General features: G+C 39.1%; 1 protein-coding gene across 13 annotated transcripts; it reads left to right on the forward strand.

The window, feature by feature from the left end:
* Positions 1–7,990: 7,990 nt before the first annotated feature.
* Positions 7,991–11,920, forward strand: LOC136223428 (B3 domain-containing protein Os05g0481400-like). Of its 13 annotated transcripts, none has more exons than XR_010685967.1 (7): positions 7,991–8,467; positions 8,755–8,833; positions 9,522–9,693; positions 9,821–9,866; positions 10,873–10,938; positions 11,409–11,440; positions 11,533–11,920. XR_010685967.1 is itself a non-coding variant. In XM_066011408.1 (7 exons), exons 5-7 carry the CDS (start codon positions 10,876–10,878, stop codon positions 11,702–11,704), a joined length of 267 nt encoding a protein of 88 aa, XP_065867480.1. In that variant the 5' UTR covers positions 7,991–8,467; positions 8,755–8,833; positions 8,926–9,693; positions 9,773–9,866; positions 10,873–10,875; the 3' UTR covers positions 11,705–11,920. The 13 variants fall into 13 exon arrangements, 10 of the variants coding, with proteins under 10 accessions (XP_065867480.1, XP_065867482.1, XP_065867484.1 ...); XR_010685966.1 differs by having other exon boundaries at positions 8,777–8,833; XR_010685968.1 differs by having other exon boundaries at positions 8,777–8,833; positions 11,539–11,920.
* The last annotated feature ends 510 nt before the right edge of the window (positions 11,921–12,430 follow it).

The raw sequence follows: 12,430 nt of genomic DNA on the forward strand, positions 1-12,430 counted from the left end.
TGTTTCTTTTTGCTTATATCTTTTTGCTGTATATGCTGACTACTTTATTTCAATACAATACTTGCATCTGTTATCCAAACTTGAGTTATTTTATATGATGCTGAGTATTATGTTACTATGTATCTTCAAATACATCAACTGTGTTTACTGCTTCTAATACTTGTTGATCGTATGCTACGCTGATAAAATGTTTGACATTATCTTGTATGTTTATTAAACACTGTCTCATAAGACCCATTGAACAATAAAATACTCAGCGCTCTCTGAATATTAAATCTTCCGCTTAACACTGAGTAAAATAGAATATATTCCTTGAGCTGACCTATATCTGTAAACTGACCTTAGACTTACTCGATTAAACCTTAAAATGTTTAGAGTAAAACTAAGTCAGTAGCTCAACCCTGACAGGGGAGTCTGTTAAGTAATATTAGGTCAACTATTATGGGGGAGCTCAACACTGAGTTCTTCGCTGAATAGTTTTGCCCACATCAAAATGGGGGAGTTTGTTGAAACACCTTTCCACATGATTTTGATGTGACAAAATTATTTAAGTAAAATTAAATATATTCTAAACACACTAAGTTTAAATGCTTTGATTTATTACACTAATGTGTTTGTTCAATGTTGAGTTAAATTGTTTATAAGACATAAAGACTAAAAGGCTTAAAGCCCAATACGGAAGTCAAAGCTCAAGTCAAACAGATCAAGACCACTCGGCCCGCGTGAGCAAAACGCTGTCGTTTTGTACAAAACGCAGTTCAACAAAAGAAGGATCGAGAAGACCTTCGTTGAACAACTTCGGAATGAAGCTGCTGAGTTGTATCGACAAAGAGTACAAGGCAGCAGCTGAGCAAGAACAACTTCCAGACAAAGTATTTCTACTTTGGATAAAGTTCAGAAGACACAGAAAGCTGTCTAGTTGACCTTACCATAAATGGAGAGACATTCTGCCGGACTGACTAAAAGCTGCTCAGCTCTGATGGAAGACAGAAGATACTTGAATCTGATTGGCTAAGAGCACTGAGCAGGACTGAGTGACAACGACAGGAAGCCGTTTCCCTCCAACGGTTATTTCGAAATTCGAAATAACTGATGCCTCAGACGTCTCTATAAATAGGGCCTTTCAGTTGCTTCATTCCACACAGAACTTTATCAAGCCATTACGCTGACCAAAATTCTACTCAAAGTTCTGTGAGAAAAAGCAAAGCAAATACATACACCAAATTCTATATCTTTCGTGTAAAAGTCTAGAGTGATTATTCAATCATCTAAGGTGTCTTAGCAATTGTTGTTTAGGACAAATCTTTATCATTTCTAGAGATTAGAAAGGAGAGGCTGAGTACTCGGTTATAGTACTCAGCGAGAGATTAGGAGTGAGTAGAGGTATAGAGGAAGGTACTCTTGTTATACTCAGCTTCTAAGTTGTAAAAGGTTTGATGCTCTACCGTTAAAGAGCTCAGTAGAGAATTCGAAAGCTCGGAACGTGTTCCGGGGACAGGACGTAGGCTTAGAGGCCGAACCTGGATAAATCTGCTGAGTAACATCTTTCTAACCTTAAATTCCTTAATATATATATTGCTTGCTTAAACAAAACTGACCAAGTAAAGAGGTCACGCTGAGTTGTATTGTATTGAGTATCTGAGTTCAGGAATAGACTCAAGTGCTATCTCCTGACTCAAAGAAAGAAGCTGACTTAGTCACCAGTTGACTAAGCTAGTGTCTTAATTTACTCAGCGCGCTGTGTAATCCTTTTTCAAAGAAAAAGAAGTCAGCCTTAACGTACTAAAATTTTAAATAGTTCCTATCCCCCCCTTGGAACTAACTTGTTACGTTATAAGGGACCAACATAGACAAAACCGAACGGGAGCTCGACGTGCTAGACAAAGAGAGAGACAAAGAGAAAGAAGAATGGCTGGAAGAGGACCGGAACACGTTGTTCAGCCTAGTCCTGAAGGAGAAGGATAAAACAACAATCCTCCAATCATGAGGATTAGAGATTACTCCCGACCCACAACAGAGGGAGATTCTTCATGCATTGTGCTACCTAACGAGGGGAACAACATGTTTGAGGTGAAAGGGTCCATGATACAGATGATCCAGGCCTCAGTACAATTCAATGGGTATCAATCTGAAGATCCAAATGGGCATATTCAAGAATTCATCACGCTGTGCAACACGTTCAGATCAAACAGAGGCGTTTCTGACGACGTAATCAGACTGAAGCTGTTTCCTTTTTCCCTAAGGGATAAAGCAAAGAACTGGCTAAGAAATTTAGAGCCAGGGACAATCACAACTTGGGAAGAAATGGCACGAGCTTTTCTGATGAAATATTTCCCACCTCGACAAGCCATAAAACTGAGAAATGAAGTATCTCGGTTTGTACAAGAAGAGGATGAGTCGCTAGTAGAAGCCTAGGAAAGATACAAAGAGCTGTTGAGAAGGGTACCAAATCATGGTATCTCTATGTGGATGCAAGTGCAGAATTTTTATAATGGTGTAACAAACATCTACAAAATCCAGATTGAATCCATTGCCAACGGTAACCCAGAAGATCTTGAGCCACAGGCTTTGTATGACCTTATTGAAAGGGTAGTAAGCACAAGTTACAACTGGCACTCCACCAAAAGTGAAGGAAAAAGAGCGGGAAATGAAGATGTTGTGTCAAAATTGACAAGTCAGGTGGAACAGCTTGCTAGACAGCTCGGCAAGATAAATATGTCTTCAATTCACAACGAACCACCATTCAATGACATTTGTGATTTTTGTGGAGGGCTTCATTTTAGCATCAATTGTCCCGGAGTTAAGCAGGGAAAGGGTGCACATGCAGAATGTGACTATGAAGGGTACAATCAAAGGAACCCGCCTAACCCGTACTCTAACACATATAACCCTTCCATAAGAAACCATCCAAATTTTGGATGGATAGGCCAGCCGAACCAACAGGAACAACCAAAATATCAACAACAGCAAGGAGGACACTACCAGAGGCAACCTCAGCAGCATTATAAACAACCTGTTCCACCAAAGGAAGATGTAGAGCCAGATATAAAGATAATGATGATGCAGTTCATGAAACAGACACAAGCATCAATTAAAAATCTGGAAACACAAGTTCACCAGTTAGCTGCATCTACGTCAAAAGGGAAAGGAATAATGCCGAGCAACATAGAGCCAAATCCAAAGGGCGATGTCATGGCAATTACCCTGAGATCTGGTAACCACCGGAGATACCAACTGTGCCAGTGTCTAAACCAGAATTGAAACCGTTACCTGCACACCTCGAGTATGCCTTCCTGGAACCACCCAGCAGAAGTCCAGTTATTATATCCTCAAAGTTAACTCCTGATCAGAAGGCGCAACTCATGGTGGTTTTGCGAAGAAACAAGGATGCAATCGCATGGAAAATTGATGATATCAAAGGTATCGGTCCGGCAGTCTGTGTCCACAGAATCTTGATGGAAAAGGAACACAAGCCATCTGTCCAGCCGCAACGCAGACTAAACCCCCACATGAAGCAGGTTGTGCGAAAAGAGGTGATCAAGCTTCTTGATGCCGGCATTATTTACCCAATCTCTGATAGTGTGTGGACCAGCCCTGTTCACGTTGTACCGAAGAAGGGAGGAACAACCGTAGTCCTCAACGAGAAAGAAGAGTTGGTGCCCACAAGAACAATAACAGGATGGCGAGTTTTTTTTTATTACAGAAAGCTCAACGAAGCCACAAGAAAGGATCACTTCCCCTTGCCCTTCATTGATCAGATGTTGGAGCGGTTGGCGGGATATGCCTTCTATTGTTTTCTTGACGGTTATTCAGGATACAACCAGATCGCAATTCACAGTGAGGATCAAGAGAAGACAACGTTCACATGTCCTTATGGGACCTATGCCTACAGACGAATGTCGTTCGGACTGTGCAACGCTCCAGCCACTTTCCAAAGATGTATGATGTCCATTTTTCATGACATGGTGGAGCGGACCGTAGAAATATTCATGGACGACTTCTCTGTTTATGGAAACTCTTTTGATAGCTGTCTAAACAACCTCGAAGCCTTGCTTGTGCGATGCAAGGAGACCCACTTGGTCTTGAATTGGGAGAAATGCCACTTCATGGTCACTGGAGGAATAGTTCTCGGGCATAAAATTTCAGAAAAAGGGATGGAAGTGGATAAAGCGAAGGTGGAAGTGATAGAAAAACTGGCCGTTCCTGCCAATGTAAAAGATGTGCGAAGTTTTCTAGGGCACGCAGGGTTTTACCGCAGGTTTATCAAAGATTTTTCAAAGATTGCGCTACCCTTGTCAGCCTTACTTCATAAGGAAGCGGAATTTTCTTTTGATGCAAGTTGTTTAAAGGCGTTTAAACTCTTAAAGAGCAAGCTGATCAACTCGCCTATACTGGCAGGACCAGACTGGGAGCAACCTTTTGAGATGATGTGCGACGCGAGCGATACTTGTGTGGGAGCTGTTCTTGGACAAAGGATAGAGAAGAAGTTTAGGCCAATTTATTATGCAAGCAAAACATTAAACGAGGCCCAACAGAACTACACCACTACAGAGAAGGAGCTTCTTGCAGTTGTGTATGCCTTCGATAAATTTCGACCCTACTTGGTGTTGTCCAAAGTAGTTGTGCACACAGACCACGCTGCGTTGCGCTACTTGTTCGCGAAAAAGGATGCTAAGCCTAGGTTAATCCGCTGGTTATTATTGCTTCAAGAGTTTGATCTCGAAATTAAGGATAAAAAGGGAACGGAAAATGTCGCGGCTGATCATTTGTCAAGGATTTCTCACCAAGGCAGCCAGGAACAACCAGAGATTTTGGAAAGATTTCCAGACGAGCATCTATACGCCGCACAGCCTGCGCCATGGTTTGTCGATATTGTTAATTACCTAGCAAGTTCGCTTAAGCCTCACAACCTGTCCACTAATCAGAAGAGGAAGTTTTTTGCTGAAATTAAATATTATTTTGGGAAGACCCCTATCTTTTCAGGTTGTGCGCTGACTAAATTATTCGAAGATGTATATCTCAGGAGGAGCAACAGGATGTTCTAAGCCATTGTCATGACCGAGAAGCTGGAGGGCACCATAGCGCTAGCAGAACTGCAACCAAGGTTCTTCGATCAGGTTTTTTCTGGCCAACACTTTTTAAAGATGCCCATCTATTCGTTAGCACTTGCAATGAGTGCCAACGAACAGGCAATATCTCGGCTAGAAATGCCATGCCCCTCAACAACATAGTTGTTTGTGAAATTTTTGATATATGGGGCATAGATTTTATGGGTCCATTCCCTACATCCTTTGGGCATAAATATATCTTAGTAGCTGTAGATTATGTGAGCAAGTGGGTTGAAGCAATGGCTAGTCCCACCAATGACGTCCGTGTGGTTGTAAAATTCCTGAAAAGGCTGTTTGCCCGATTCGGTGTCCCACGAGCGATCATTAGTGATCAAGGAACCCACTTTTGCAATGCCAAATTTGAGAAGCTGATGGGCAAGCTTGGAGTCTCTCACAGAATTGCCACACCTTACCATCCACAAACAAGTGGACAGGTGGAGATTTCCAATCGTGAAATCAAAAGAATTTTAGAAAAAACTGTTGGCAGTTCTAGGAGAGACTGGGCAAACAAGCTTGACGATGCTCTTTGGGCATATAGGACGGCCTATAAAACACCAATTGGAATGTCTCCGTTTAGATTGTTATACGGAAAGTCTTGTCACCTGTCGGTTGAAATGGAACACAGGGCTTTTTGGGCATTAACATTTTTAAATTTTGAGCAACAGGCTATTGGAGATCAGCGAAAACTTCAACTCTGTGACATGGAAGAATTCAGGCTGTTCTCCTACGAGAATGCAGTAAACTACAAGGAAAAGACCAAACAGTGGCACGATAAAAAGATCTGGGAAAAAGTCTTTCATGAAGGTCAAAACGTCCTTTTGTACAATTCAAGGCTAAGGCTGTTTCCAGGAAAGCTAAAGTCACGATGGTCAGGACCATTCACGGTAAACAGGGTGTTCGAGCATGGAGCTGTGGAAATTTTCAACAACGGTGATGCTCCTTTCAAAGTGAACGGGCAGCGTCTCAAACCTTTTCTTGAGAATGACCATAAGAGGAAGATTGACACTGTTCACTTCCAGGACCCTCCGCACCAATGACCAGAGGCACAAGGTGTTCGCTGCAAACACCCATTGCAGTAGGAAAGTACCCCTCCAACAATTCCTTTTTATTTTTACTATCCCTCATCATGTGTTAAGTCATTTACCTGATAATAATTACATTGTCTCCTTTTTGCTTTAACCATGCATTCAAGTCACATCGATATACTCACAGGGAAAAATATAAAACTTCTACCCTTGTCAATAAGAGTGAAGTTTTAAGTTTTGCCTGTGTGATCTATGGAGGGAAGTGGAGCGAGGTAGTAAGAGTTTTTTGGGGGGAAAATAAATTCAAAATAAAAATAAACACTCAAATCAGAAAGATAAGGAACACGTCAAATACACTGTCATAAGTTGTAATTTCAGCCTATACGCCCCCTCGGTAAAAACAAAGGGAGACGGTGTGCAGTAAATGAAGGATTTATGGTACCCTCGCGTCCTTTCACCTGGTATGGTCATCTCTCCATATGACTCCTTCCACGTGGTAGGGTTATAAGACGATCCTTAGGGCGGCAGTTCAAGAGATCTGTCTCCTCTTTTCTACTTAAAGGAAGCAGACTGCTGGGTACCCTAATTATTCTTTACTCACTATTCTCTCACACCTTTACCAAGAATTCTTTTTCTCATACACGGTTGTGGAGGCACCTATTTAGTTTGATTTTCAGATGAGAACTCGTGGATCTGGCAAGCACGTCAAAATCGAGGGCTCTACAAAGAAAGAGAAAGACAAAGGCAAGATGACTGAACCAAGCACGGTCGCTTTCGTTTCGGATGAAAAGCTAGTGAAAAAACTCTCCCAGTTCAAAGATGCTACGGTGCAAACGTACTACGAAGATCTGGCTCAACTTGAATTCGGGCCCATAAGAACGGTTTGTTGGGATACCCTGAAAAGGCTCAAGCTTGCTGAACGAGTGCGCAGGCTCATGGAGGCAGGCCATTTCGACTGCTTCTTTGAGATGAAGGAGCTGGCATATAAAGAACTGATGTTAGAGTTCCTGGCTACTTTCAAGCATGATGCTGAGATCAGTAACCCTGATGAAGAAGGGAAGTTTAAATTTAGGCTCATGGGTCACATTCAGAGCCTTTGCTCAACATGTTTAACTATTTGTTAGGCGCTTCGGACGATGATGACCTGGAGTTCGAGAGCTACAAGGAAGCATTTACCAAGACCCCTGATGTCTTTGACCCTACTGCCTTGTGGAGTTCTATTTCGGGACAGCCACATTATGACGGGAGCGTTTCCAAGGCGTCAAATATTGATGATTATGTTATTCGTTACTTGCATAAACTGGTCTCCGTCATAATTTTTGCTCGCGAAAATCAAGCCACTATGCCGCATGCAGACCTTACAGCTTTGTGGAGTATGGAAATCGGTCCAAGGATGAATTTAGGTTACTAGCACTAGTACAGAAATGGCCTATGGCCACGCCTTATTAGCTACGGTTGTTTGAAAAACCGTGGCCATAAGTAATTGGAGTCGGTTATTTAAAAAACCGACTCAAATAATTAGAGTATTAGAGTCGGTTTTTTGAAAAAATTGACTCTAAATGTGATTTTTAAAAATGGTGCAGGGTTTGGACAATCATTGGTGTCAGTTCTTCTTAAACCGAGACTAATGACCTAGTAATTAGCATCGGTTTAAATATAAACCGAAGCCAATGACCTAGTAATTGGCATCGGTTCAGTTAGAACCGACCCTAATTACTAGGGTTAATAGCGTCGATTCATTGAAAACCAACACCAATTACTCTTTAGAGTCGGTTAATTAAATAACCGACTCTAAAGATCCATTTATGAACCGAACCTATTGTTCTCCCCCTTTTTTTTCTCTGCTTTGCACAACCTAGATATTAGCAGCTTTCTCCTCCTTTATCTCCTTTGCGTCTAAAATCACTATTCTTTGAGTTACTTTCTACCTCACACCCCGTCCCGACTCGAGCACCCAACTAATCAAAGGAAAACACAGAATCCCCTTTCTCACACCTGAACCCTAGCCGCCAACCACAGTCTCTCCGCCTGACTCATAGACGGAAACAGAGACAAACTAGATACTGCAGATCTTGTTTACCTCCAACTGCCGATCAATTTCAACACCCAAACCCAAAAACACCTACTACCGCTCAACGCAACACCGATTCGAGAAGCACGACCTTCCGATCAACTGTCACACTAGATCAAAATTGTCAAAGAAACGAATCGGAATCACTTGCCGCACCGGAACATACACCTTTAGAGAATCACCGAAGACGGGAATAAGCGACCAAACATTGTAAAAAACCCTCACTCTCACATACGGAAGAGACAAAGCACTATAGGTTTCAGGTAAGTAAATAAACCCTCACTCTCACATAAGGAAGAGACTAAGCACTCCATATTAGGTTGCCTTCGAATGGTTAAAGCAACTATTTAGAAGTATAAATGTGTGTTGTGATTTGGATGCTTTCTCAGGCGGCTCTTTTTTTTTCCTAGTTACCAGTTACATGTACAGGTTCAAACGAAGTGCTTTTGCATTGTTGTAAATGATTTCTTGATCTGAGCCTGCTCATTTTAGTTGATTTGTTTTATATGGATCGGTATTTTGCTACAATACGATAGTGTTAGTTTTTTAGGCTCAAATTTGATGATGAGCAGGTGACAAACGAGGATATGAAGAGAGCATTAGAGGAGCAGTATGGTGGTGAGAAAGAGGTAATGTAATTCAAAACTTTGATAAAATAAGAGAAACTATTGAGTGATATCTAAGATTAATGGCTGATTAACATTTTTTTTCTTGCTACCAGCTATCACAGACAAATCCGGGTTTCTTAATGCTCCATTTAAGTTCACAAAATAATCAAATGCATACATACTTAAATACTATGGAGAATAAGGCTCTCTAAATGCCTCGAAAATGAATTGCATTAAATACAGCTGAATAAGGGTATGATGATAACTAAGCTTACCTAGAGCTAGGCTTCGAAGGTACACATAATTCACGTGCTAATTAGAATATCCACTAATATTAATTTGGGATTTTAAGAATATTTTCGTGTCCATTTTCTAGTAATTCATCAAGGATAGTGGTTAATTAGTGTAAAGGCTCTTAATGCAGCTGAAAATAATAAAATTGAAGGAATCATTGTTTAAGTTTGTCATAATAATGATACATGTTTATAAGCAGGAATTGAAACTCTAAAAACAATCTTAATGGTATTCTAGTGGTTGATAACATGGAACACAAGTAGAATAGGATTAGGATAATAATGGCTTGAATTTGAAGTAATATATAATGGTATATCTTTATTGTTTTATTCTCTTTTTAGTGCTAAGCTCCTCTCTTCTCCCCTCCTAGTTTATTCTTCTCTGTGTTTCTGCTTGTTATTAATTTCCTTTTCAGATTGGGGTTTATTATTGATTTTCTATCAAGGGCTACTCTTGTTGGATTCATGGTCGGTGATGCCATTATCGTCTCGCTTCAACACCTTAAAGGATTGTTTGGTATTGTTCATTTCACTAGCAAGATGCAATATGTCCCTGCCATGTCCTCTGTTTTCAACTACAGAAATAAGGTATTGTCATGTGTTTTCATGTAATTTTTGGATTGGATTCTTGAATGAAATTAAATTGGACTGGTTCTGATGTGCATAGGTATAATGAACATGGCTGGAATTGTAACTTACGTTGATTGTATGACAGTATCCAGACATGGGAAGCATGAGGAATCTCCATAATTAGATTTAAGGTAATTATAGTTCTAACAACTTAAAAAAACTTATTTTGGTTTAGTTTTCTACATTGCTATAGTAACTTCAACTTCATAGGAGTGTTGCTGACTCTAAGTTACTAGCAATAGAGTTTGCTAATGGCCAAATGCATGAGAACTGTTTTTGTTCCTTAACTCTATGTTAGTTGGTTCAAAAGTCTACTTGCATTTAGTGCTAATACATTATTTTTCATCTCTATATTTGAAATGCTTCATCTAGCATGTTAGAATGAATTCTAGATTTCTATAGATTTTATTTTACTTGGTCTTCTATTTCTATTTTTTATGCAACAAGTAAATGAAGTAGGAACTGGGAAGTAATAGATTGATTATATTACTTTGTTTCTGCCTTTGGCTTGGAAACGATAATGCTTCCTCTGAGTAAAAAAACTTCGATCAATAATGAGGCTAATAGATCAATTTTAGTTTAAACACGATTATAAACTCACAAGAAATAATACTAGACAATAAGATCTGTTGTTGCGGATCATATTAAAACTAAAATGGGCATAAGAACCTTTCCTTTCAATTCAAGCCAGAGTCGGGAAAATTCAAGTCACTTTATCTCAATATCATGCTATAAATGTATGTCTACGAAAATCAAATGGGTATAAGAACCATTCCTTTCTTCCATTAATGTGCACTTGGTAATTGGTTTTCATTGCATTTTTACCTTTATTTGGCTTCTTTTCCCTCTCCTCGTGGTAGTGTTATTTTACTGTTACTAATGTTCATCATTCTTTGAAGCAGATTTACGTTTGCAAATAGATTGATCAGCTATTTGGCTTCTCTATTTGGTTATTGTTTTAATGCAATATTTCTTATGGTAGCTGCTAGCTTTAGAAGAAAATTATATTCTGCTTCTGTAATTGCATCTCTGTGTTTAGCTTGAAATGCATGATTCTCAATAGTCTTTGTCATTTTCTTCTGTTTATCAATTAGCGTTTGGAATGCTGATTATACTTCAATTTTTGTTTTGGGTCAGGTTATGGAGAAAACTGAAAAGCGTGTTAGGATCAAGAGAAGGTATTCAGATTCCAAAACTAAGCATGTAAGTCTAGTCTACTAATGTTGCTGCTTCTTTCTCTATTTCATTTTTACTCTTGATACTTACCGTTACGAACTCTATAGTAGCTTGAGTTTTCTTTGATTCGAAATCCAAAGCATAGCTGCTGCGGTGTTCATTATTCAAATTTGTGATAAAATATAGTACCTGATTAGCTCTTTTGAGCTCTTATGCAAGGCTACAGCCGTGAAACCGAAATATCATAATATTTTTGGAGCTCACATGAGTATTATCAGCTTTACCCTGAGGTTTTGTTATAGAATGTATCCGGTTCTGACACATTGTTGCTTGGGACAAATATAATGATAATTTGTCTTGTCATGAATTTCATCTTTCTACATTTTTTTATTTTCATGGAAATTCTGAGCAGAAAGCTTTTAGTTATAAGGTACAATAAAGTGTTCAATGGTTTTGCCATTTATGTTGGATACTAATTAAGCTTGATTCATGGACAGGCAAATACTGCTCATGCAGGGAAATGTATATGGTAAGTAAAGGATCTAAATTGCTCTTATGTTTTCAACTTTAACATTTCTGGTTAAATTTTTTTTAGCATTAATGCTATTTGTTTCTCTGAAGCTATAGGCAAAATAAGCCTGCAATTGATAGAAGGACATCTCCTGGGCAGAACAAATCAGCATCTGTTATTCGAGCAGGGGAGGTTCAATCAAATCTTGAATCAGCTTTCCCTAGCTTCGTGAAATGTTTGGTTAGATCACACATTGGTAGTTGTTTTTGGATGGTAAGCTAATAGAAGTTATATGAAGCTGAGTTAGATTGGTGACTTATCAAAAGTTGAGTTAGATTGACATTAGCATGTTGCAGAGAGTAGTATGATAGAGTAGTAATGAGTATACCTCGGTTTTTTTTTTGTTCGCAGTTTTTTTTTTTGAGCAAATACTTGAAAATATTGTGAATATATTGAATTAAAGATTGTATATATATATATCAGATTAGTTAATTACCATATATTTGTGTACATTTTTTTTGATTTTACATTTAATTTTAGGATCAATTTTGTTTAAGGTAAATAATTGAGGATAACAAATCTTGTTTACCGTTAATTATAGTAATACAAAAAAATAGAGCAGGTTTAATTTGAACCTGCTAATGTAAAATTATTAAAAACAATAACATTAGGGTTGGTTATTTGTAACAACCGACTCTAATATAATTAACATTAGTCACGGTTGCAAAACTACCGATTCTAATTATTAGAGCATTGGAGTCGGTTTTTACAACAACCGACTCCAATCCTCTTATAATTAGCCACGGTTTTTCTACAACCTACTCTAATGATTAGAGTATTAGAGTCGGTTGTTATGAAAGACCGTGGCTAAAGAACCTTTTAGCTACGGTTTTTCGTAACAACCGTGGTCAAAACATAGGGCATTAAAGTCGGTTATACGTTAAAACCGATTCTAATACCCCTTTGGCCACGGTCGAACAACCGTGGCTAAAGATGCCAAGCATTTGC

The sequence above is a fragment of the Euphorbia lathyris genome, chromosome 3 (assembly GCF_963576675.1).
Source record: "Euphorbia lathyris chromosome 3, ddEupLath1.1, whole genome shotgun sequence".
Classification (NCBI taxonomy): Eukaryota; Viridiplantae; Streptophyta; class Magnoliopsida; order Malpighiales; family Euphorbiaceae; genus Euphorbia; species Euphorbia lathyris.